The sequence below is a fragment of the Tyto alba genome, unplaced genomic scaffold (genome assembly GCF_018691265.1).
Source record: "Tyto alba isolate M040663 unplaced genomic scaffold, T.alba_DEE_v4.0 Super-Scaffold_45, whole genome shotgun sequence".
NCBI classification, from domain to species: domain Eukaryota; kingdom Metazoa; phylum Chordata; class Aves; order Strigiformes; family Tytonidae; genus Tyto; species Tyto alba.
Genome location: NW_024881321.1, coordinates 10,063,824 through 10,091,604, shown reverse-complemented (window position 1 = coordinate 10,091,604; position 27,781 = coordinate 10,063,824). Strand labels below are relative to the sequence as shown.

At 35.2% G+C, this 27,781-nt stretch overlaps 1 protein-coding gene across 2 annotated transcripts in view; it reads right to left on the bottom strand.

Moving 5' to 3' along the window:
- Positions 1–27,781, bottom strand: part of TDRD3 (tudor domain containing 3) — a 114,019-nt gene that overhangs the window by 45,479 nt on the left and 40,759 nt on the right. The window contains exons 2-8 of one of the 2 annotated variants that reach the window (XM_032993915.2): positions 21,943–22,027; positions 18,782–18,847; positions 11,459–11,619; positions 9,140–9,281; positions 3,399–3,470; positions 2,709–2,858; positions 1,873–2,013 (exon numbers count right to left, since the gene is read on the bottom strand). In XM_032993915.2, coding sequence (XP_032849806.2) covers positions 1,873–2,013; positions 2,709–2,858; positions 3,399–3,470; positions 9,140–9,281; positions 11,459–11,619; positions 18,782–18,847; positions 21,943–22,027 — 817 coding nt within the window. Of the gene's footprint in view, positions 1–1,872; positions 2,014–2,708; positions 2,859–3,398; positions 3,471–9,139; positions 9,282–11,458; positions 11,620–18,781; positions 18,848–21,942; positions 22,029–27,781 lie in introns of those variants that run through there. The other variant, XM_032993914.2, reaches the window with a different exon arrangement.

The window sequence follows — 27,781 nt, the reverse complement described above, 5'->3', positions numbered from 1 at the left end:
CAAGTAGCTGGTTTGGATAAGAAGAGAAATTCTAGCCATTACTGCTTCATCACCTCCTTTCAACAGTGGAAATTCTGTGTACAACAGCTACATTCAAAGACTAGCAGGAAATTAAGACTCATATATACAGTACCTGTACTCTCAGCTATTGATAAAAGAAAATCTTGGATCAGTCACAGTTTGAGACCCAAGGAAATGTCAATTTCCCAGATACAAAGACTATTTGAGAAAAGAGGTAGTATCTTAATTATCTTTCGATGTCAAAATCTCTCCCTACAACTTCATTTACACAGCGTATCTTGCTTCTGCTATACAACACTAAAAAGACAAAGAAAACTGTAGGCCATATCCTATAAGGACTATTACGAGAGCAGGATGATTGACTGCTGCAATTTACTGTCTGTCTACAAATAAACACGAAAAATTACGTCTTTGTTTCTTACTTTGTAGGTAAAGATACAGTGCTTCAGGTTTCTCAGACAGTAACAAACCAGATGTATTAAAAACCTTTAACCATTTCTAAATATACACACAAGTCAACAATATACAAGAAAGTCAACAATTACACCTACTTGATGTCACAATTTTTTGGTTGGGTTTTTTATCTGTCTGGGGGTTTTTTTAAGCCTACTTAGGTCAAGATGCAGTTGTCAAGAATGACAAGATGTACCACTGGTGCTACACTGGCCAGATGGGTAACTAAATGACTTCTTGAGGTCCTCTCAGCTTGTGTTTCTACAATTCTATACTGACATTTCTGAACACAGTGCTGAAGGCAGCACTGCTGGAGGCTCTCCTTGCTGCAAGATGACAACACATAGCTATACAAACAAAATTATAACATGCAGTTACTGTTCCTAAATGTCTTTTCTTATTGCTAAAACTTTGGTAAAAGTAAATAAGGTAGAAAATATTCAATAATAAGTTATATTTATAATCAATATTTTAATACTGGTTTACTGAGTTACTACATTGTTGCGATGCCTTTTTCAGTCTTTCATGACTCAAATCAGAATCATTAATTGTTATTGCATACTTAGAAATTCCTCTCCAGAGTTGTTCTTGATAACAAATACTTACTCCATCATAAACCTTTAGATTGAAGTCATCAAAACAAAACTTCAATGACTGCTCATCTTATGCCCACTTAACTCAATGCAATGATCCCAAAGAACACTTCTCAGTAAGTATGAAGTTATGAAATACATTGGAAGGTGATGTTTTGGATTAAGGGATACAGTTCAGATTCTCCAGTGGTAATCCACCTTACTCAAAAGGAGACATTACTTGTGATCACGTAAGTATGACATTCCCATGTCACAACAAAAGTATTTTTGCTGTGTTAAACATCAAAGTACCACTTGTTTTCTCAATGTCAAAAAAATGGTTTAAAACAGATTCTTAAATAAATATTAATTCAGAAGAAAAGCTACATTAAAATATTATTTCATGTGTTGAAATTGAAGGATGAAAGTCTTCCTGCCCAAAATGAATTAATAAATGTTAACATGCAAAAATGTTAAGCTTGTCTAAACAAGAAAATAAAAATATACTGTAATGTCCTATACCACATACACTACTATACTACTATTGTTCTTCTGTGAGGACATGGTTTTAAATTATGCTGGATAAGACAACATTATTTTTTTTTTTTTATTTTTTTTTTTTTTATTTTTTTTTTTTTACAAAAATCACACTGAAACTCCTAATTACCTCAGGTACAAAAGCACCCTAAGTATTCTAAACAGACTTCAAAATAAATTGAAAGGAAATCCCTTATTCCTCAGGGGTTTTTGGCTTTAATTTTGTTACATTGGTTTTTTGTTTTTTAATAGTACACGTTTAAGGCTCCATTTAAGTCTTCCATCTTACCAGTTCTCGGTAGACACCTTCATTCTTTCCCTCAGGTTTTGTTATTTTCTCCTTCTGGAACAGTTCCCTGTTTCGATTCCCTCCAGCACTCACACTGAGATTACTTCTGCTACTACCACCACCTCCTCCAAAGGTCTTGGTCTTTAGATAAGCACAAAAATAACATTTCAGTCAACAGAATTTATGAAAATAAGCCTTATTTAGCTAGTAGAAAAAGTGCAGTAAATTAGTTGCAGCTGTATTTTTTATGATTATGCTTTGCGTCAACAAAAAAAGCACTAATTTACACACACACAAAATATTAATTTATTAGAGTAGGTATTTTTTTCCTGTATGCCCAAGTGAGGCTGTAAAAAGGGTATATAATTCTATTTTTTATGACTTATCAAGCAAATTTGAAAAATAAACCAAAAGGAAAACCAAGGGAGAACATAAAACCCTGACACATTAGAACTAAACTTCCTAGCTGTTCTTTCAGACTGAATGCAGGGAATCATGGACTTTTGAGAATTGAAAAAAGCACATGAAAACTGAGAACCTGTATTTATTACTTAAAATCTCATTAGCTAAATTATAAAACCCACATTTTTTTAATAGTGACATGAAAACAAAATCATGCCTACAATAAAATATTATGATACGTTTACTAGTTTTATATTATGATACATTTATTATCAATCCAGAAGGACTCTATTTTTGATTCATCTTTTTAAAGATACATGAGTAGAATTACAAGCAGGAAAGCATCAGAAAGCATGTGTCATTAAAGAGAGAATTACTTAAAACAACAAGAAAAGATCACAGTAAGTAAAATGGTACAACACATGCATTCCAACCTCTTTGCTCTTTGTTACTTCTGCGATAGCAGCTGTTCTTTGCTTTTCAAATTCATCATTGTCCACAACAGTTTTTACAGTATTTGTCATTTGCAGAGTCTTTCTGCGATCAAGCTCTTTGCTGTCCACTTGCACGTGAGATGCACATTTCTGAAAATGCAAAAGAAAGTTTTAATTAACTCTTCTGCCTACTCTCATTTGGAAAAAAAAAAAAAAAAAAAGTATTATTCCATTAGAGTAGCACAACTTTATCGAAAGAATATGACTGCAAAAATGTCTACCTAGGACATCTAGATGTCTTTGCTGAAAGCACATTCCTCTGGTCCACTAGAAAGGCCAAATTGAATGACTTCTACATTTTAAGCTTGGAGTTCATGATGTAGCTAGTATGATCCTTGTAAATACCTTTGGTGTTTACAAAGGGACTATGACTGGCAGAATCAAAGGCTCCACATACTAAATAAAATTTCAAATTTAAAATTGAGAGGAAAATGTTAAATATAAATTGCTACAACAAAGTGACAGGATTATGGAAATTTTTTTAAAACAGGTACATTTTTTAGATCCAAGGCATCCTGATCTAAGGTGTTTTCATAGCCTTTATCTAACTGGAACCAGGACCCCTATATATCATGATACAGGTTTGTTTTTGTTTTTGTTTTTTTCATGAAATGACAAAGGACACCATACCTGCCCAAAAGGCACAAAAGGGGGAGGGCCACCTTCTGTTCCAATGTTACTTCTATTGTGTTTTGCTAAACTCTGTAAAATAAATTTGCTCATTAATAAATAGCAAACAGAAAACATACAATAAATGTCTCTATTTCAGAAAGTACATTAAACTTGCAAGATTAACTTTTTAGGCATAAAAAATAAAGATATACTTAATATCCTGGGGCACTTAAGGAGAAAGTTGGATGAGGGGCAGGAAGATGAAGCAAATTATGAAGATTTGCAAAATCATGAAGGCAACACATACAGCAAGTGCAGAAAATTCAGTTGTATACCAAAATCTACACTACCAGAACAAAGCAGCACACAAATAGGCAGCAGATGTTTCTTTACACAGCGCTCAGTGAACTTGCTGCCACTAGAGGTTGTAAAGGCATAGTGTTAGCATGTTTAAAAAGGGATCAGACCAATTCAGCCTAGAGAAGGTAAGGCTCAGGGGGATCTTATCAGTGTATATAAACACCTGAAGGGACGGTACAAAGAAGATGGAGCCAGGCTCTCATCAGTGGTGCCTACTGACGGGACAATGGGCACACACTGAAAGACGGGAGGTTCTCTCTGAACATGAGAAAACACTTTTTTTACCATGAGGGTCACCAAGCATTGGCACAGGTTGCCCAGGGAGGCTATGGAGTCTCCATCCTTGGCGATATTCAAAAGCTGTCTGGACACTGTCCTGAGCAACCAGCTCTAGGTGGCCCTGTTGAGCAGTGGGGTTGGACCAGATGATCTCCAGAGGTCCCCTCCAACATTAACTATTCTGCAAGATTCATAAACCCATGCATAAGCAAATACTGCAAGGACTAGTCGGGATTGTATCCCCTGATAAAACATAATACAACAATTCTGCGATGCCAAGGCTTTATAAGAGCTCAGGCTGTTTGCTCTCCCTAAAAAACGTATCTTTTCCCTGTTGTTGGAATAAAATACTGTGCCACAAGGAAATCTCCCCTATGGCCTTATGGAAAGTACAGTATATATCCTAAATTGATCAGCAGATCTTTGGATTGCAAAGACCCTAACAATAAGCATAACAATTACTGATTATGCAGTATCTATTGAAGTACTCTAAACTCTTAGCCACAAGCAGTCAATCAGTGAGCTAGGCTTGAAAACATATCATCCCCAAATAATACAAATTACTAGTCGCCAACAACTGTGAAAAGATAGATTTGTAAAACATTGCATTTAAGTATCCATTCATAATTGATACACTTTTTATTTACAAATTGTGACAACAGCAGCAACCTGCAATAGAGTTAACCAAATGTTAATTCCAGTGAATTTATGTGTTAATTACTTCATATTACACAGAATATTTGGTTTCAGAAGTAGAAAAAGAATGGGTCTATAATGCTGTTAAAATTGCATTTCCTGTAATGCATCTGTTTTATCAGCTTCATTTCTTAATATCCCTTTTTTCTCATTGGGACAGCCATGTATGATAACATACATCATTTACTACTCTGCACCAGCAGAGAAAGTTTTAACTGCTTAAGGCTATATATGACATTTACCTATTAATTTATTAGCCTGATGTAAAATTAATTTAATTCCATCATGTGAGAACAGTAGCATAAATGAGAGTATGCTTTAAGCCATTATACTAGCAGAGAATTTCATAAAATAAGAGATTAATTTGGCTAACAAATACCAAAATCAAAACTTTTGGTCTACTCTTTTCAAGTTAATTACTTTTATTCAGGAGCTATTTTCTAAATCATTTATGGTTATTAACTCCTTTCAAGGATGAAAAAAAAAAAATTAAATATACTTTTCCTCATGCCTTGAAGCAAAAAACACTGATGAAGTATTCAATAAAGTATTCAAAACAAAGCATTCAGAACTGCAAAAAACACAAAATTTTTCTGGCTTACTTTCAATCAGTTCACTTAAAGTGCTGCTTTAGAATTATAAGCTAACCAAGGCATGATCACTGTAGCACGCTCATACCTTCCCGTATCTATGAACCGAAGCAGCACAGTACAACGCGGATTTCATGGCCAACCCACTTCGCTTCCCCAAGGTACACACTCTAGGTCCAGTAAAGCCTACACTTTTTTTGTTTGTCTGGATCTAGAGAAGTGTAGGCAATTCTGGAATGAACACCAGCACTGAATCAAATTATAATAAAAATATGTATATATTAGCCTAAAAACTCAAGCATTTGATCACAGTTAACTCCTCATATCCGATAATCAGGAAAAACATGCTTAAGGCCACAGTTTTTTTTTTTTTCCTTTCCCAAGTCAGAACACTTACAGAAGAAAAAGACTGTTCCAAACTACTGCTCAAATATGTAATTTGGTAAATAGCAAAAAAGCACTTAAAAATTGACTATTTACAAACATTTAGCATCATGGATTTTGAATCATAACAGTTTTTTGCATAAAATTGTTATCCAGAGTGAAAGTACTCTGCCTAATGGTAAATAACAGCCTTCACACTTTCTTCTCAGGCAGCACTGTCTGCTGAGAAGCAAGAACAACTGCTTTGAAAATTAAATATCGCTTTGCACCGAATAAAAAGCAAACTCGCAATATGAACAATGTTTTTTAACTTACAATTAAGTTTGCCTGTAGCACAGCAGTAACTATCATACACAATAAGCTTTGTTATAAATACATATAGTACACTTCTTTTACCCTTTTCTGCTGTATTTGGATTGTGACATTAAAAAAGTATTTCCTAGGGAATCTCTTAAGAAACAAGGTTTACAATATGAGACTGAACTTCTAGATATTAATATATTGTTATACCCTCACACCTTTTTCTAATATGAATTTTGAAGTATACATAAAACTGCTCCCTTTTCCTATCAGGTAACCTCAATATCTAGTCTCACCTTCACCAGACTCAAAGAATCATTAAGCATACTAGAAAAACTTTACTTTTAGATTATCTGGAACTTGACAGATTCCATGTTTTAAAATTATAAAGGCCTACCAGTCCTATCAATCATCTCAGCAAAATTTGTTTCAGTATTCACTTATGGATTGTCTGATATTTTGATTAACAGCAATACAAAGTACTCTTTCTTCATAGGGGAGGTAACAGCAGTATCTCACCAATACTGATCCTCACTGATAGAAACACTGGTCACCACTGAACACTAGGAACACTATGAAGCAGTAATTTTTTGAAACTGTATTCTCACCTCAAGAAGTCCATAACACATTACCTTGTATTTCAAAAAGTCTAGACAAAAACATCACAAAGTAACATTCACATTTACTTCTTACTTATTTACTGTTGCATAAACAGTGACACTTAATAAAAAAAAAAAAAAAAAAGGAAATTTCTAGGCAAGAACTACCTCATGATAAAATTGAATGCTACAAGGAATACCCTACTTCTTCCACGTGGAGCGTGATAATATTGCATTCATTCCACATATACTGTGATATAGTGAGAGTCTTTCATTACTAAAACTTGATTCCTCCCGAAAGCAATTTCAAACATTGTTCTGGATGGAACGATATACTAATTCAACTACACAACTGTAAGCTGACAAGTAGGTGAAAGGACAACAATTTAAGACTGGATAAACAACTTTATTTCTAAAGTTTTGTAATATTATTTGACTTCATAGCACTAACTTTTTTAATATCTATAAAAGAAACATATTCCATCATCTACACAAGAAGCCAAATGAACACTACTCAGACATTGTAGTGGAAAGAAAAAAAAACTGGCTTCATAATTTGAAATAGTAACACAAATACAAGTTCTCTGTCTTACGCAAACACAGTTCAGCATTTCATTTAAGCTTCAGTGACAAGATTAGGCAAGGAGTGATAATATCCTCACTCAAATATCTTTGAGAGTTGACAATCTTGCTTCTTTGTCAACCATTCTCTTTGTAAAGCTTTCTGAATAGGACAGAAACACTAATTTGATGAGGAAACTGCTATCAAAGTAGCATCTAGCTTCTATAGATGTGTTTGAGCCCTATCTGTCTAGCTGTCAGTCCGGATATAGAACTGGAACTATGATTTCCAGTGGTCATGGTTCACCTGTCCAAACTGATTTCTTGTCACCCACAGGTTTTCTGACATAGCCACATTCATGCTGGGAACCTGATCATGTGCTGCAAGGTGGTCAACAAGAAAAAGAAAACAATACTGTAGCAAATTGCAAGATGGAACCAAATAATTGAGGGGATAGCAACAGGCAATAGTTAATTTTCTATACTTCATCTTCCCAGATTAAATCAGTGATAACTTAGTTACCTCTCTTTTAAACATATCTCATAAACCCAACAGAACCACAGAACTGGCTAACAAGTGCTGAAAGTTGTTGTAGTCAGCAGCACATCGATGGTTATTAAATGGTTTGCTTTCTTGTTAACAGAACACGTTCTCAGTTATTTCTTGACATTGACCTCAAAAAAAAAAATTAATATTTATAAAGCAACATTTATTTATTGAAGCCCAGACAGAAGAAACATGAAAACAGACTGTCTAAAATATCACCAAGGAAGCTAACCAATACTATTGACCCTTCTCTTACAAATCATACGGTATTTTTAAGAACATGTTAATTCAGTGTCTCTCTTCTGTCCCCATCAGTCTTAAAACAGTGTTTTTTAACTGGAGAGAGAACTCACAAGACTTCATGGCAAATAGTAATAAAACCGATAAAATGGGATGTTTCTGCCGTTGGCCCCAAAACCTTCTTTTTAATCAAACAGGCAGCTTCATTTAAAATCAGGAATGGTTTTGAAAAACTACTTTCAACTATAAAAGCTCAAAAAGGATGCCAAACAGAGTTTACTAGAATGGACACTGTGTAACTCAAACAAACGTTCAAATAAATTTTGTCCCAGTTTGCTCACATCTATAAAATGCAAACAACAAAGAAGACTACCTGTAACAAAAACAACTGTGCCAAACTTTACATCAGCACCAATAGAAGTACTTAGCACAGAAATGACCGCTGTGTACATAAGCAGCTACTCTGCTTCAGAGACATGGATGTAAAAATACAGACGTGTGCGGTAGTAGAAGTGGTAGCTGATCTGGCAAGTATTTGGGACTACTGGTAGCAGGGTCACAACTTCCCACCCTAAGAACTTCCACTCATTTGTGAAGAAATGTATGAAAAAGTCTTTCTGCAGCAACTTTCGTTCTACTGGGACAGGAACCAGGGTAAAACAAAGTAAAGGGGCTTACAAGTATTTATGGTTTGTTGAAAGATTTTAAAACCTCCAATTTGTCTTTCTAATCACAAATTTACCTAAAGCACTGATGAAATCTGCAATACCAAATTCATACTTATGGTTAACAACTTCAATGATTTCCATACAGTTACTACCTTTTTGCCTCAAAAATATACAGTCTGTAGTTGGTAATTGTAAAAGGCACCATTCTATAATATTTTGGTACCAAACACACTGTTTAGGAAATCAATTACTCATGACTGCACAATAAATTAATTTAGTACATTTGATTAATGTTTTCAATCCCTGCAGACTACGAAAGGAATCAGTTCCCATGCAAAGATCACTTATAATTTATTCATTTGAAACATCATACATAAGACCTATTTACATGTATTTGGCTGCATCCCTAAAAATATTAGGTTGATAAAGTTCTAAAAGCTTATCACTGAAAGTTCACAGTCAACAGATTAAGCTTGATGTCATTAAATGTAATATAAATCCTGTAATACAAGCATTTCCAGTGGTGTTACCTCACCCTTTGTAATTCCCACTTTTCTATAAGATGCTCCACTTCACCTCCGAGAACTGCTGTGTTACTGTCATCCAACAGCAAGAATCCATTTCTCACTTCAACAATTCCTGAAAGCTTAATTTTTGTTCCAGGTGGAGTGTTCAAGCTAGAAGTAGAAACAAAGCCAAATATTTCAAATACGCTTATTAATATTCTGCCACCAAAATCACATAAAACTCTACTCTTATTATACTTCCAACATTGACATATTTAATAATAAAAAATTAGCATCAAAATCCGTTGCAATGATTCCTTCAGTATCCACAGTACCTTTCAATAGCTTTACTGGAACACTTCCCATTCATTACACAAAAATGCCATATTGCAGATTAGATTCTAACAGAGATGAATGCTTGCAAATTGTCTGTTTGGTTAAAATCCAATTCAACAATACCAAACTAAGGATGTGATTTGTTTAGACTAACAGAAGATATCTCAAAGTCAGTTGTCTAAGTTCAACATCCTAGGATGTATTTATAGTTAATAAACGGAGGATCTCCAGATGATTATTAATCTCATTTGTTTTAGACATTTAACTTACAAGGAAAAAAAAAAAAAAAAAAAAAAAAAAAAGGTGTAAAGGTGTTAAAATAAGCTTTCTATACATTACTAACAGCCAGGACTGTAAGAGAATAAATATAAAAAGCATGCATCTTGTAGTGCTGCTTTTCTTAGTACTCTATCACTTAAAGACATATGGATGCTCTCTGTGGTCAGCTCCCTCAAGGAGGTACCTTACCTTCTTCTCACGTGAATCTACCCTATGAAAGACAACAGCAGATGTATGAAAGAATCACACATCTCCAACCCATAGTTGAAAGATATGACAAGCAGCACAATCTGGAAACTTATTTTCCTTGTGAGAAACAGGACACAGTCAGTTATAACCTTTCAACTGAGAGACAATAATCTCTTCAAAATATGCTAAAGATATCATTACAATCACGGGACCATACCACATAGTGAGGAACACAGGGGTGTCAGCCAATTTCAGCACTAGTGGCATTAAACTCAGCAATATTCATGGATTTTTGGTATTGAACTGATAAAACCAAAGAAAATTAAAACAGAAAAAAACAGACAAGAAATATGGCAAAATATGAAAATTATGCAAAGGGAGGAGAGCAGTAAATGGAAACTCTAGTCATGAAGAACTTTTAAATTAGAAGATGACTGTGATTGGTATTAACTTATTTAAAGAAACAGTATGTACTGAAATAGCATATTATTCCAGGTTAATAGTCCAACTTCAAACCTGTAACAATCACATACAACACAAATTAAATTTTCATACAATGTTACTAGAAAAGAAGAGCTCACATCGTTACTAGAGTGTTGTGTTCTCTGATATTTTTGAGATTTTATCTAAAAGCTTTCAAATTATGTCTTCTACCGGGTGTTGCTCTTTAAATATTTTATGATCTAGAATCTACTTACACAAGAACTTGTTTGCCTTCCTTTTCTGCTCTCTTTATATTCACATTGGAATATGACAATGCAAGTTCTGCTGGCTCAAGTTAAAATTAAAATATCATTAAGTGATCTGTTCTTTAAGACAGCATCACTCTAATACTGCAGGCTGGCCCTGGCTCAGAAGGAGCAGCTTTACAGTAAAAGATGACATTCAGAAATTAAGTATATATCTATCTATAACTGTTGCAGCTAGTAAAGAAAGAGTGAGGAAGAAAATCTTTCTTTTTCCATCAACATAATCTGAACTAGAGTGAAGAGCAAAGCACACCATAACTCCAGAGACTGAACACTACAGATAGTTTTCAGCATCTTCATAATCAAACACACAAAAAATCCCCATGTTCAACAGTAATTAGTTCTCTTACCCTTTATTTTTAACTGAAGAAATATTTATTGATTCAATCCAAGCTAAAGCCTTGCCCATGGTAAAGCATCACTAGGTGCATTAAATTAAGTGTGTCAAGCCTGTGACGTTCCTGCTACCAGTCAGGCAAAAGATCTCCTACTAAAAACTGGGAATTTGGCTTAAGTTTGCAAACACCCAAATTGCTTTGTGCCATGTCAACTCCCACACAGCAGATGGCTGCAAAAATCCACTTTCCTCCATCATGTACTTCAGCATAAACATTACTGTAAATTTTATTAGTATACACCTTTGAATGCTGAATTTAAGGTTCTCCTTTACATACAAAACCCAAGAAGGAAGCCTGCTTTGTCAAGCAATTTTTCTACATATATTACTAAGGACACTTGCATTATTTTAATGATGTTTAAGTATCAAAGCAAAACTTTATTTTCAAAGTTTTTCACCTTATTTTTGACATGCTACTGTATTCTACAGCTGTGCAGCTCGTGTGTCCATCAGTCATCTGTAAACGTAACATTCTGGGAGCAGCCTGAGATTCTTCGTTATCCTTTGGTGCAGCAACATTGCGTATTTTCTGTATTTGCAGAACACATGGCCCTTCCAGCTATATATGCAAAACAGAAAAGACAAAACTGTTAACATCATTAAGCAAACACACTATAATAGCTAGACACACTAACAGATGCCTCCAGGCAAAGGAAAATATAATTTGATCAGGCAGTCATGTTTAATTTCTATCACTCATGTACTGTATGTTCTAAAGCATGGTAAAAATGGCTTTTTCAGAGAAACAGCTGTGATACTTCATACATCTCTGCGATACCAACTATGGAAAAGAAGTGAATGAAAAGAGTTGGGGGGGTCAAAACAAAAACATAAATATTGTCACTTCCAACATACTATGGAGTCCAGATAAGATTTCACACGCTGTGCCTCAGGGTCTCACTGACAAAGCATTCTAAAGAAATAAAAAAAAAACAGTTTTGAAGACTATCCGGTTGTATCAGGAGTACATTTCAAGTACAACTGCTTTGTAAACACTAACTAAAAACATGGCTTCTTCAAGCAGGGGTGCAAGCAGGACGTAACAACCTCAAGGGATATCACTGTGTTGGTTACCTAAAAATGCTGCATATTCTCCTATACACACCAAACCAAAACAGACCAACCAAACCACTTCATCACATTTCAGTTATAGCTGAGTACACAGTCATTCTGATCCCTCTGAGAAATAAAAACAAATAATCTGTTGCTGCTCAACTGATCTCTAGCACCTGAGACAGCAGAGAAGATGAAAAAGTGCGCATTTCATCAGCTTCTTCCCTTTGAGAAACAGAATAGGCGGTCCAGAAGAACACAAAATTAAATGAGATAACCAGAGGTAAATATATACAAAGAAAAGAGGAATTAATAAATATAAGAATAGAAGTAGTAACACTAGATAATTTAGAAGAAACAGGAACTTCACTTAGGATGAGAACAAAAAAGAAAGGAAAATACTTTGGAATACCAGCAAAGCATGAAATTGTACTAAGAAGAGGAAGAAAAGTCACTAAAAGGAGCAAAAGCAGCATCCTGCAGAGTTCACTTCTTAAATGGTTTAGTCATCTTGAGATAACAGCTAGTAATATACTTTTCCTATTCTTGACACTTTCAAATAAATGTTAAATTTTAAGGCACCTGCATTGTCTACAACCTCAGATCAAACCATGAAAAATACAGTATTTGGAATGGAGGATTTCTCAAAAGCTGAAGAGGTTGTTTATTTGGAATCTACTGAAACATGAAGCTTTCTTACCTTTTTTCTTCAATACTGAAAGTTTGAAGAAATGAGCATAAATAAGAACAACAGTATTTTTAGTAGATGCTGACTGAACCTTATTTCTTTCAGTAACAACTGAAAGATCAATTCTGTTTCTCATACAAAAGGAATCTTTTTCCCCTTTATTTCAAAAGAAGCAAAACTGGATAATCTCATGTACAGTATGAAAACTAGTTCCCCTCCTCTATCAGTTAACTAAAGCAAAGAAGCCACAAAAAAAAAAAAAAATGTCTTCCAGATTTTTTGTACGGAATGATTATTTCTGTAGTGGTGAATGAACCACAGTGCCATACTCATGGGTTGCTTCAACAACAGTCTACACTTGTCATAAATTAACACTAACAGTTTTTAACATCATACAGTGTTTTCAAAGTAAAGATGAAGAAACCCTAGGCAGCTGAGAAGCCTTTCTAGTTAACCACAGCTAGGTTTGTCACTCAGCTGACTAATAGCTTTACTATGATAGCTATTTCTTTCACAGATGTTGATCAAATTTAAGTTCTCCATACTTGCTTTTGGTTTTAAACAATTGCTTAGCAGAATCTTTAAAAACTCTGAAGTGCAAAGAATTGAGGGCTAGGCTAACTATGAATGTACATGCAACATGTTCAGCGTTTTATGTCTACAGTGTCAAGTATACATCACAATAAAGCAGAGGTGTACCTTTGTTGAGCTTGGACAATAGTGTCTACTTCATTAACAAAGAAAATTTCATGTCAGAAAATTACATGTTTCAGAAAACAGGTGCAAAACAGGAATGGAAGTACATAGTTTTCTCAAATATATACCACAATAACACTACAATTATTTTTATGGACTTAATCAGGACCTTAGCGCATCCACATTTGCCAGGCCCAGTCCAACTCACTTCCCTTCTCATCACATAAAACAAGCTCATAGTGACAGGGGAAAAGAAAAGTCAGTTTTCCTGCAGAACCAACCACCACTGGATTCCAGGTGAATCCAGGAGATCTATGTCAGTACTCCTTGTGTGGACTATTTTAAAGTGTCATTGTGAGAAACAAGACAGGAAAAAGTTTCTAGTAAATTATCAAGTGTCCTAAGTAGTAAAGCAGGTTATATCTTAAGGTTGTGAGTCACTTTCCATTACAAAAATGCAGCTTTCAGTTCCCTTACTAACACTTTGAACAGTAATGTTGAATATAAGAGACAATTTCTGTATCAACCTGAACCATTCTGGGAACCTATGACTGCCTTCTTGTATACAATCCAATATTATTATTTAGGTAATGCCTTCATTCTTAAATTTCAAACAGTACAGCTGTAGCTTGCTCTCTCCGGAAGTACTTACAAACTGGACAAGCAACTACACACATTAAGGCTGGAATGATGAGAAACATCATCCATGATTCTCCAGATCAAGTGAGGGTGACAAAATGTCTGGAAGCGTACTTACCAATTTGATCAAGGTACACAATATTGTTCTAATAAATTAATCTCTTCGGATCCCTAAGTTACAGAGATAACATTTTAAACAATGCCCAATAGCGGGCTAATCATTTTCAACAGGTTTTGCAATACAACAACTAGATTATATTCTATGCTTTTCAAGACTGTTATTGGACCGTCTTCCTAGAAGCATTGCTTTGGCACACTCAAACTGGTCTGAAACAAAAAAACTAGTCAGCCTCTCACAAAGATTTACCTTGTTATAACTAACGTTATATTATTTTTCTGATAAATACTGAAATAATCACAGCTTTTTAAGAGCTCCTGAAATAGGCATGAGGAGCTAAGAACACAAGATACTGATCAAGGTGAAGGGCTCATGGCCCACAGCTTACCTAAGGCTGCCAAACAGCTTTCTAAAAGGACTACAACTCAGTTCTATCTGTCAGCATTACTGTACGAATAGCCTTGTCAAAATCATCTCAACTGGAAAAAAAGAAACAACTAAAAATACACAGGATAATTCTTGACACATGCAGTTTCAAATGCAGTTACATCAGGAGATATGATATAGCAAACAGTCCCACTGGAAGGTAAAGATAAGCACCTCGAGACTGGTGGGTTTGTGGGTTTTTTTAAATGCAGGTGAATTGTAACTGGAATAGCAAATCTGATTACTCCTTAAAAAAAAAATAAATTAAAAAAAGCCTGTAGGAAACCACAAAGAGACATTAAAAGGCAACAAGACAGTTAGTTGTATTAAAGTAATGAGACAGGAACTGGGAAGCATATTATTAACCTTAAACAAGAATTAGAATCGCTAGCAATTTATCTTTTAACTGCTAGCCACCAATCTGTCGGTACTCAGAAAGCACCTCTCTGAGCTCAGAAATTAAATCCTTTCTGAATGCTTTATCTGGAATGAATGTTTCCATTGTAATGGAACATAAATACTCAAAAGAAAATCAGTTATGCCTTACATGTAACATCATTACTAAATTATACATTATAACTTTATGGTCTTCTTCACATTTTTATTACATTAAAAATACTTAACATATATTCATGGTATATAGTCATCTAGATGGAAATGGGAGGGTTCAGCTTTTTCAAATCCTATGCAAATGTGGCCATCTTGTGGTTAATGCTGGTAATACTGATTTTTTTAAATCCATACAAAACATAGATCTAAATGAGTGAATAAAATATCTCTGTATGTTAATGACTGAAATTGATAACCACTTATAATGGTCAAATACCGATGTTATTTTACACTAGGACTCTATGCCAGCTTTTATGCAAATACTTGTCTATTACATTAATATTATAAAATAGTTATTTTCTATGCAAGAAGGAAATACATCACGTGTTCTCAAGATACAGATAAATAATACTGATCCTAAGTCTCCGATGAGAGGAGCAATAGTAGCATATAATTTCTATTGTTTTCTGAAGCATTTCTGAACCACAAATGACCACTTTCTACATAGAGATTGTACTAAGAAGTCATTCTTGTTCCAACCATCTACTTTATTTGAATAAAGCAAATATTCTCCTTTATAAACACACAGTTCTGTAACATAAAATATTTGTATACACTGCAAGCTAAATAGCAGCATTTATTAAATAGTCAGATTTGCCTTATGTTACCCAAAAAAAGAAAACACTGCAGTTGAGAATGCAAAGATTCAGTACACTACATAGTCGAGGCTAAAAACTATAAATAGGAGTCAAACACAAACTTTTTCTGTGTAATCACTACTTCTTTTCAAAAGCTGGAGGATTATCATCCACCGGCAAATGGTTTGCAAGTATTGCTTTTGGTCTGTTTTTTTTTTCAGAATAATTTTCTAAGATCTGTGATCCAAGTAAAGACAATTGATTAAAGTAAGACCGAACTAAATTTTACTGGAAATTCACATGTAAAAAATCATGACTCATTAACAATACTGACAGAAGTTTGTAAGTCCCTAGCATTTAACAAATACCACTTGTTAAACAAATGGTTGTCCTTAACAAAGACCATTAGGGGCCACAGTTTTCTTCTGTCCTGCCTGTTTCCTCCACCTTCTTGAAACTCCTGCTGCTGCTGTCAGGAGTCACGACCTAAGAAGAAAAAATACCCTTTTCCTCTATACTTTCATTCTTTAACCATTAAAAATTGAAAGAGTCTGTAAGCACTGGTTTCTATAAACTATCTGACAATCTGGAAAACAGAAATACCTTGAATCAAACCAACTTTCAAAGAGAAAGTTTGGATTGTACTGGATTCCTGCAGCATTCAATCCTACTATCCAGTCCTCCATCTCCATCAACTGTAAGACAATCCCATGCCAAAATTTATCAAGCTTTATTGAACAACAATCCCTTTTTTCTCTTTTAGGATCCTACATATATACCGTTTTGTACCGCCAGTAACAAAAATGAAAACCCTCAAAAGGACACACAGTAACACAAAGCAGAACAGACATTGAGGGGAGAGCAGCAAGTTTAATAAGGATCCTTGAAAATTAAACTAGAATTAGATTTTTCTCACCTTTTCCACCTTTTAATTTTCTGAGATGCTCAGTTTTACAAAATATAGAAGTATTTGTGTGTGTACAGGTGCAGAAGGTTTTTCCCATGAAAGGGTAACTGTTATCCCACAGGTATTTCAAAGCACTAACCACCAGTTTTCAAGCAACAAATGGCACAATTGCACATTCTCTAGTTTGAGCTGAGAAACGTGAAAAAACCCAAGTGGTGACTTGTGCAGCTAAACTAGAATTAAGTATTTTAAAGCACAGAGGTAGATTCTCACGTATAACATCATTAATTTCCTCAAAACTTTGATGGACACTTTCACTTTTACTTGACCATTTGAATTACATAATGACACCAAATTTAGAAAACATCCTCTCTAAAGGAAATGGACAAGTTACTAGATATATTCAAGTGTTGAATTAAAACTGAACAACTACCTCTAAAGAAAGTCTACCATAATGCAACAAAACTCTGAAAAAAACGTACTATTAAAGTCACTTTAAACTGAAATCACGTAGTTTTGCTGTTGAAACATAAGGCAAGCATTACCACACATACAACTTCAACACTCTGGAGAATTAAACAAATACATTTGGACCTTGTGAATATTACATGATCTGAAATGCAAAATCCAGTAATATTCCAATTAAACAACTGAGAAATGAAACAGAGCAAAAAAAAAAATTTACAAAATGCAATTATTTCGCTTGTTTCCCACATTTCAAAAACAGGATGCTGAAGCGGAAGAAAAAACGTTATCATCACTGATATAAGAAACATCTAAATAAAATTATTTTAGGTGGTAAGAAATTAATTAAGCATGGAAATATCCAGAACAGCATGTTATCCAGAAACCTAAACAGGTAAGCAATCCATTTCATAAAATATCACCTTGATTCGGTTTATTTTTAAGTAATACCTTCGAAAGACATAGCTCTACATAATAAGAAATACAGTTAATAGAACTTTTCCCAGAAAGTTAGCTTAAGAAGAAATGTTGCGTGCACAGACTATTGCCTGGCTAGAAACTATGATCCTGCAATAAAATATCTCTTAAGCATGCTTTGCATATCCAACAATAATGCTCCTGCTGCTGTTCTGTAAAAGTCTGTGTTTACAGCAGTTACCTCTCCATTTAGACAATAGCATCAGCAGAAAAAAAACAAACCTGAACAGCTCTTAACAGCTTCTCATCAATCTTGCTTTCTTAAAACAAACCCACTTTGATTTATCATTATTTGAATTTCAATAGTAATAAAATTTGTTTTCCCAGAACTTTCACATCAGTGATATAGACTGTCAATATTTGGAAGTTAGGGATAATGATTTGAACCGAGAGCTACTACTAAGTTTAAAATAAAATTCCTTAATTTATCCACTTTCTTAACTGAATGTATGGAAGACAACAGGAAGGGTATACTGAAGGGGCCAAATTTAGCTTTTATCTAAACATAAAACATGAAACTTGCATGTGCTAGATTTTTAACAAGTATAATACTATTCTGTAGCATATAAAATGTTATACCGTCTAACATGGTTTAGCCACGTAACCTATAGGATACAGAGTCATAGGAAAATTACTTAAGATGTGTATCTATAATCAGGTATATCAGTAAGTTAACTACAGCATCAACATGTGTCACTATGTATCATTATCATACAGCTGCTTTACTTTATTCCTAACCCCCTATGTTGTTCTCGCATGAATAAAGCAGAAAAAATGTACTTCTGATACCATGTTCAGATTAAACAGGTTAAATGACTTCTGAGTGATAAATTAAGTTGCTAGGATTGCTCCCATTTATTTAAGCATTTCAATGTTGAGAAATAAAAAAGTCCTCTCTTTACGAAGCCTAGTGGGCAATATGTTCATATATTTACCCTATAATATATTCAAATACGGGGTTCTTTGGTATACATAATAATGACAAAACCAGACTAATGCATGATAGAAGGCTATCATCACACAGAAATCACCAAACAGAAAAAGTGAAGCAAAAATATCATCTACCTTTTCCACCTTTCCACCATTGATGTCACTGGGCAGGAATTTTTTGCCAATCGTTCTTAAATCTGTCTGAAATTAATATAGAAGACAAAAGAATATTAACTTAAAATATCCTATTAAAAAAAATATATATTATCTTAAAATATGAAAAAGAATTCCATAATGCCAACTATTTATAACTATAAAAAAGATTCCTCTAACAGCATATGATGAAAGAAATTCAAAGACTAAGAGTTTACAAAAGAAATCCTTTTGCTTTTAAAATTATATTCTTGTTTTAATCACATTTTCAAAGATGATTGAAATGCTTTTAATAAATGAAACAAGATGACTAAGTAATGTTTAATTACTAGACATAATTCTGAGGTTAAATAGAGATAAACTTTCTTTGCTCTCCATCTGGCACTTGGAGAAAAGCATTTTTAGTTTGTGTGTTTCTACATGCACAAATCATTCATAAAGGGTTGGGATGATTTTTGCAATTATACCTGCAGCAAAAGCTCACATCATACTTCCATTAAATGCTTTTTAGCTTACAAGTCAGATTACTACTTTTGGAAGTGAGATAGCTGCATGACATTATTCAGCAACTGTGCAACATGGCCACTGACAACATTAAACTGAAGAATTCATATGATCAAAAGAACAAATCTCCACAAAAGCACTTTCCTCACCTAACACTGCTTGGACATGCATATCAATCAGGTTGATGTATGACAAAAGGATGCACTGGATGGCTAAAAGGTGCAGCATGTGAAAATAGGAAATGGAATAAAAACTAATTAAACTTTGCACATTAGGTTTTTAGTGTATTTACATGTGTTAAGAAAAAAAAAGAAAGCACAGTGGTTCAGCCTAACACACCCATGTTTTCCAAGCACCATTGCTTGAAGTAAGCCTGTTGTTTTAAGTAGAACACGATGGTGAAGATTACTGTACTGACGCTGAAAACCCTCCTTATTTATTATGATCATAAACACTCCCAAAAGAAAGGCCAAATGTAATTACTACTAGAACTTGTACGTTAACTTGCCACTAAAATATTCCAGTATCCTAACCTAGAATGAGCAGCACCATATTTTAGTAACTAAAACACTGTAAACAAGTGTTTTATTCTGTTTTTCAGCAAGAATCATTGTTATCTTACAAACAGAAAACTAATTGTAGAGATGCTCTTTTAGTGTATTTACTCTGAGTATCTGTAGAATGGACAAATGCTCAACCCACTTTCTGTTGCACAAGATAGCCTTAGATAGTGATATGAAAACACATTCAGTTTTCTAGCTGAGTCCACCTGAGGGAACTGATGGGTCACCAGTCAGTTATTTATCTCTGAGTAGCACACAGGCTCCTATAAACTGTTCCCACATGTTCTGTATCCGTATAATTGACAAGACTCCAGCAAGGTGCTCTGCAATCACAGCAGCAGGAAGGGGACACAACTTCTACAAACTCTTTGCAAGATCTCATACAAAATAAAAACATTTGAAGGACTGAAGGTACATTTATGTCTATTACATACTTATTTAAGCAATTCACACACACACAAAAAAAAAAAATAAGTAATTTGACTTCTTGGTTTCTTTTGCCTGAAAGGTGTCCCTAGCAGTCAAAGAATTTGTGAATAAGTAAGTGGAATCTAAATTCACTGTTATCCTATCCTTCAAGCCACACTGCTATTCCCTACGTACCCAACAGGCAACTTAATAATCTCGTAGACATCAAAACAACTGATTTACTGACAAATATATTGATAAGCAATTAAAACTGGCTTTGAAGTACTTACGTAACATTTCTGGTTTATTTTATTTGTATTATCTATCGAACAAACTGGAAATATAAGACATACATGCACAAATGATCATGTTATTCCTTGTTCCAGCATACAATTACATTCAGGATAATACTCTGCAACTTGGAAGTATTTTGGTCTTTTATAAAGTAGTAATACATTCTCAAATATACACACAGGTTTGCTACTACAGTCCAGAAAGCAAGTTCTTACCTTCTGCATGTTTTCTGTTACATTCTTTGCATTTTTGCATTATAACTTTAGTACTTTTCAAATTCATTACATGAATTGGTTCATACATACAAGTGATTGAACACATGCTTCCAAGAATAAATGAAAGGAGCAGAGGGAATACTCTTTACAGAGTATCATCTTAAACCAACAGTCACCAAATCCCGAAGATAGACAAAATATTTCCTAACTATTCTCATTCACAATTTGATTAAGAAAGAATACTTTTCTCTTAAGCACTCTACTACCTTGTTTTTCTCATTGGAACTACATACAGCTATTACAAATGACAAAGTTTACATAAATCCATATACAGTGTATACAAGCTTTAAAACTTCTGAGTATGGATGACTGAGAAGTTTTAAACACAGAAAATGTAAAATTCTCAAAACTTTTCCTCATGATTTGGTAAAATAAATTAAAAATAATTAACAAATACATGAATTAAGTAGCTGCCCTCTCTTCATTGTTACTGAAAGAGAGCAGACTTACTAATGTCTACCAAACCAACAATGTATATACTAGAATTCTGAAAAATAAGAATTCATGTGCACACCTTTCTCAAGTCCTAAAAAGTCTTAAGATTTATTGTGTCCACGTTGTTTCTCCATCTTGTGTATTTTCATATTTATTTGTTGGCAGGAATAACAACTATTAATCCAGATTTCTACAGTTAATAAAAAAACTGTTTGCAGTTACATAAATATGTACACATCACAGGAAAATCCACTGCTACTTTGAATATGCTTTAAGGAATATCATGTCCACAAGTCAAACTAAGTAAGGGTTTATCCCAACAAACTAGTATTTTGTACTACAACTTCATACCCATGTCAGTACAAAGCACTTCTGATTTCATTACTGCTTCTAATCTGACTTCAGATTTACATTTCATAAAAACATCTTCCTATTGCAAATTATGTTAATTTTTCTCTTCCAGGTTTCACAGTTCGGAATAAGTGTTATTTCCAAATAAAATTCACAACTCATACACAGAGAGAGAGAGGGGTACTCTTTCCTTTACATAAATCACACAGACAACAGTACGCTTAGTTAGCCACACAAACCTACACTTAAGACATTAGATATATCATTTTTAGCGTGACTTGTCAGAAAAAAAGTTTTCACAATCATAACTTACATTAAGGGCAACTAGGATAATGTCATTTGTATTAACTTTTTCAGAGGAACTTATGCAAGCTTCAATTCCTTCATCTGAAAGATACCTGTTAAAGAAGAAAAATAATATTAGAATATCACATGACATCTATTAGCAAACATTTTTTCCATCTATAAGATTATTGTCTTTAGTTTGAATCTTTTGTGCTGGTGAAGAATAGATTTAAAAATACTTGAAAAACTACTTCATATAATCAGTTTCCTTACACTGACATGAGGTTGAGTAAGAGATTTCTTCTTCCATAATTCCTAAACAAACAAGCATGCAAGAAAACTCTACTTAGAAAGTAAAAACAGTCATCATCCCAATTATGTCAGATGGGGGTAACACTACACTCTTGATGCCTGCCCCCCAAAACTGTAGGAACCTGGTCTCAAAATCAATCATTTCAACTTTACTTGATGTAAACGGCATACTTTCACTCATGCACTTGCAAGGAAACAAAACAAAACAAATTTGAAAACCCCTATCCCACACACAACACAAAACACGACCACATTGTTTCTAAAGAGCAACACTGCACAATTAAGCCCTCAGGGATAACGCATCCTATAAATGGCACTGCCTTCCTATAAAATGTGTTCTTGCTTGCCTGGGCTACAAAGAAATCAATAAAAATGGAAGCTCATTACAGTGTCTAATATGGTGAAGAAGTTTAAATAAGAATAGAAAATATCCTCCACAATCACATTTGGAAATGGCATTTGTGACTCTCATGGTGGTAGTCCAGGATCAGTATCTTTCTGCAAAAATTCTGTGATCATATAGTAAATTTGTTCATCTGAAAACTAAGTTTTAAATGTATTCAGCTAATAAATTCAAAAATACTGACCTATTCTAACCTCCAAAAGCACTTTAAAAAAAAAAAAAAAAAAGAAAGATAGTTTTAAACTTGAGTGGTCAGAAATTGTCACACTTGTTACACATTTTGTCTAGTAGTTCCTATTCAAAGCCCCACTTTTCATTTTTATGTAGCTGGCAATCTGTCTTCTCTGCACAGCTCTTCATTTTATTTAAATACATTACAGCAATCATTGAGTAATTGATATTTGCTAGATACTCAGTCTGAAACATAGTACCTACCCAAATAACATTTAAATAGCTACCTACCAAGAAATCACAATTCCCCAAAGAATAATGATTTAAGAAAACAAACTTAATATACATTAAGAAATATTAAATATTCCTGAATGCTTCAAGACATACTTTTTTTTAAAGCAAATAACATCCACAGTGTAACACAGAAACAAGACAAAACTTTTGAAGGAAAAGACACTTCATAGGTCTTTTTGATTCTAGTCCAGATATTACATTATGTCCTGGCTTGAGTGAGTGGTGGAGTTTTTTGGTGGCAGGGGAGGGGGCTATCGGGGCAGCGCCCTGTGAGAAGCTTCTCGAAGCTCCCCCAGCTCCACATCAGCTCCAATTCTGTTTGGGAAATTGAGCCAATCGGCTGCGCCTCTGCGATAACGTATTTAAGAAGGGACGTGGTGACGGGCAGTCGGACTTGTGAGGAGGAGTCGCTGCAGCTGCATGAACACCAAGGTCAGTGGAGGAACGGAGGAAGAAAGGAGGGGGAAGGTGTGCCGGAGCAGAGACCCCCCCTGTATCCTGTGGGGAGATGGCAGGGCGGCCCCCCCCCCGCCACCCATGAAGATCTACGGTGGAGCAGACATTGATTTATGGCCTGTGGCTCCTGCTCAGATGATCAAGGTTCTGTGCCCGAAGAAGGCCGGGGTCTCATGGAAAAAGGTAGCCCCGCTGCTGTAATTCAGCGCTGGGAGGATTGCAGCATGCAGGGGTGTCCCACGCCGGAGCAGCTCAGGAAGGGCTGCAGCCATGGGAGAGAATCCAGTCGGAGGAAGTTAATGACCCATGATGGAGCAGTGTGGGGAACGCTGCGGCCCATGGGAGGAATTCAAGTCGGAGAAAGTTTGTGGAAGACTGTCTCCTGTGAGAGGGGGACCACGATGGAGCAGGAGGAACAAGTTCCGGACACTCCCCCCACCGAAGATGAAGAAAATGGCAGTGCTGACTGCACCCCCCATTCCCTGCCCCTGCGCCACTGGGGGAGGAGGTAGAGATATCGGGAGCAGAGCTGAGCCCGGGAAGAAGGGAGGGGTGGGGGGAAGGTGTTCTCAAGATGTGGCAATGCTTCTCACTCTCCTACTCTGTTATGTGTTGTTAGTGTCTGTAATATATGTATGGGGTTTTTTTCTTCCCCCAACGAGTCTGCCTTCTGCTCATGACCATAAAGGGGAATTTTCTCCCCATCCCAGTCCTATCTTGAACCCCAGGCCTGGCTCTCTGTCCCTTCTCATTGCCGGAGGGGAAGGGAGAGAGAGGTGCTGCATTGTGGTTGGCTGCCAACCAGGCCTAAACCATGACACATTAGCCCAGCCCAACATTAACATCACCCTCTCCAGCCCTGCCAGTGTTCCCAGACTAATGATGCAAGCTGTGCTCTAACCCAGACACGTGATGGGATCCAACTGTTTAGGTTGGACACTGACATCTCAGCAAATACTGAGGGACCAGAGCACCATTACCAAGAAGAAACAAAACAATCCTAAACTCAGATGCACTGAATGGGGGGAAAAAAATGCATATAAGAAACATTCCTTTTTTTTTTTTTTTTTATATAAAAGGCAGACACTTGAGAAAAATAAGGTGGCAAGATTTGGTGGCTTGCATGGGAATGCAGAATTTCCCAGCTGAGTGACTCTAAGCCCAAATACTACGATCTGTGAAGATTCAGGTAACTACTGTGAATTAGCACATCTCATTAGCCAGAGTCAGAAGGTAAAGTGGAACAGCATTCCCACTTTGTGCCAGAGGAAACTAGAACAGATAGAGCCAACAGGCACTATCCTACTCTCAAGGCTTCAACTATGGCTTAATTACACCAACAGACTGCCTAGGAAGAGCAATATCATAAACTCCACAAGTTCACCTTCTGTTATCTCCAGCATAAAATTGAACATAAATTCAATGCCAAGGGTTAGGGGGAGTACAAAATCCATAAGCAGCATTTTAGACTGTCAGGCAAGTCATGGAAACATTCCTTCTCTTCTGCTCCTAATGTAAATTAAATCATTCTTCAATTTTACTGAACCTACCAGGACTGTAGCTGTCTTACTTAAACTAGAATTTAGATTAAAGCACTACTGTTTTTCCAGGGGGAAAAAAAAAAAAAAAAAAAATAGAGAATGAATAAACAAGAACCTCACCTAGAAATAAATCTTCTCTATATGGGACAAGATTAATTCTGCTATCACAAAATCCACTGCTGAGTCATGTTTTACTTTCTCAATTTGAGACTGAGTCACAGCTATCAAAAATCCCACCCTGCTTTAGTCAAAATCGTCAGTTTATAACTTTTCAAATTTATATATAAATTTTCAGTTTAGTTTGTCTCATTACTTTGGAAGTTTTTTGAGAGCAAAAGATAAAGAGAAACCCACTGGGAAAGACTATTCATTTTTGACTTGGGCTAATTTAAGCAACATCACTTAGCAGAAACATTGCCCACCTGACTGAAATCTCTGCCAATGTAACAGAGGCACCAATCATGAAATGCCATTGGGGACATCTGTTAGTTTGATTTAAGCAAACACTAAAGCTTTTCAGCAGAAGATTGATTAACATGGTTATTAAAACAGTCTTCAAAAAAGCAAAATCTGTGAACATCAAAGTGGGGGGACATTTTATAGTTTGGGGTTGGTTGGTTTGGTTTTTATAGATATTTATTACATGAAAGCATAAATTACTTAAATGCATAAGATTGGGATCAAAATCACTTTCAAGAAAAAAGGTCAAATTAACAACTATGTCAGCAAAAATATGCTGAATAACTTCAACAGAGAAAGAACCCAAAATTAGCAGAGCTTTCCAGTAACACATCAGGTGTTGCTTCTGTGCAACAGGATGTAGAAGTGCAGATTTCATCAGGGATGGTCAGGAAATTTTTGGGGAACAAACCATAACCAGGAAACACTGTATACCAGAATTAGAAAAAGCAGAGATTTCTCCTTCTTTAATAGAAGCTTGGAACCGGTATACGTCAAATAACAGCCTTTTCTATTTTGCGTTCTTAAACAGACTGTTTTGTACAGCAATGAGCACTCCAATTACATGTTTAGATTTTCTTTACAACTGTACAGAAATTTCTTATTTAAAATAAATTCTTTTATCTTCTCTTCATTGTATAGTCTCCCATAAAAACTACTGAAGTTTTAGTTTTGAATATTACCTGCTACAGGCCCCCAAATTATTTAAGGAAAAGAAAAAAAAAAAAAAACACAAACAGTGTTTTTAGAAAACTGTTGTTTTAAAATAAATGCATTTATACAGAAAAACATATATCTGTATCTCTCAAGTATGAAGAGGGAGTTACAACAGGCAAAATTAACTCTTCAACTGGCATAATCCTTCCCCCCCCACAACATCAGATTATTAAATCTGAAATTCTTTTTCCAGGCTCTGAAGGAAATAGTTTCTTTTTCTATTTGCTCTTCATAAGGGCATGTGATATGCTGAAGGTAGGACCCTCCCACATAAGGCCACTATTGTTTTGTTCTCTGTATTAGATGAACGAAAAAAAAAATCTGACCCTGAACAAAACTAGAGACAGCAAAAACCTCCTCTGGAGTCAGAAGAGACCAGCCCAGCAGCTTTCTCTATTATAGTAATTCAAGTGCCTCACATCATCTACATTATCTGTTCTGACCATTTTGCAAAATAGCAGAACCTATCACAACCTTAGATAACGGAAGGCGAACTACAATGCGATCCTATTACATTAATACAACACGTTTCCTATTGCCAAAGGGTAGGAAGCAATCCTTAAAGCACCCACGAACCAGACTGCACTGATGGAAGCAGCTCCCAACTCCCAAGAGGTACCTGGCAGTGCTGCTACACAGTGTCCTCATCAATTCTTGCTCTCCACACCTCCATCCCAAACTGTCCCCACCTTTTCTTTAAAAGGCATGGGGGTACAGGGAATAACCGGGAACTGAAATGCTGCTGCCACAGTCAACAAATTTCCCTTGGTCCTTCCCATAAACAAACATTTCAGAATTACGCACTTTCACTTAAGGCAAAAGAGCAAATAAATATATGGTGAAATAAACGGGTGAGAAACAGAGTGAGAAGCAGTCAAGCTCCACAAAGCTCTCTAAGAAGTCAAAGGCTAATAATTGGCGGATCACCTACATCTTACACTGACAGCAACAAGGCAAAATATTTCTTTAACATACAATACAGATAATACTGTCCTGGAAGATGAGCCTGCAAGACTTAAAAGGAGACAACTGTGTTCCAACTGGCATCTTAATTTTTGGCTTAATCCACCAAAAATCTTAAGTAACCTAAAGAGATGTTTATATTTTTGAGGAAATTAAAAAAACAAAACAAAACAAAAAAAAACACAAACCCACAAAACAAACAAACAAACAAAAAAAAAAAACAAGAAAAAAAAAGTTTAAAACCACCACAAAAACGCCCCAATACAAACAAAACCACACTGAGCTTTCCTCTATGAGGACTTGTAACTAGAACAACGTACATTACAAACACCTTTGGTTTCCAACAAAAGAAGTACTCACTAGACTTCTTTCTGGCACATGTTTTAAAACAATCTCAAAAGTTTTAAATTTAAGAAATGCAGACAATTCAATTGATTTCAAAGGAATACAGCAAGTAATGCTGAATGAGTCACACAGGGATTTTGTGAACTTGGAACGTTAATACAAATTAAAAAATAAAAAGGAAAGAAAATCAGTATACAACCGAAAGG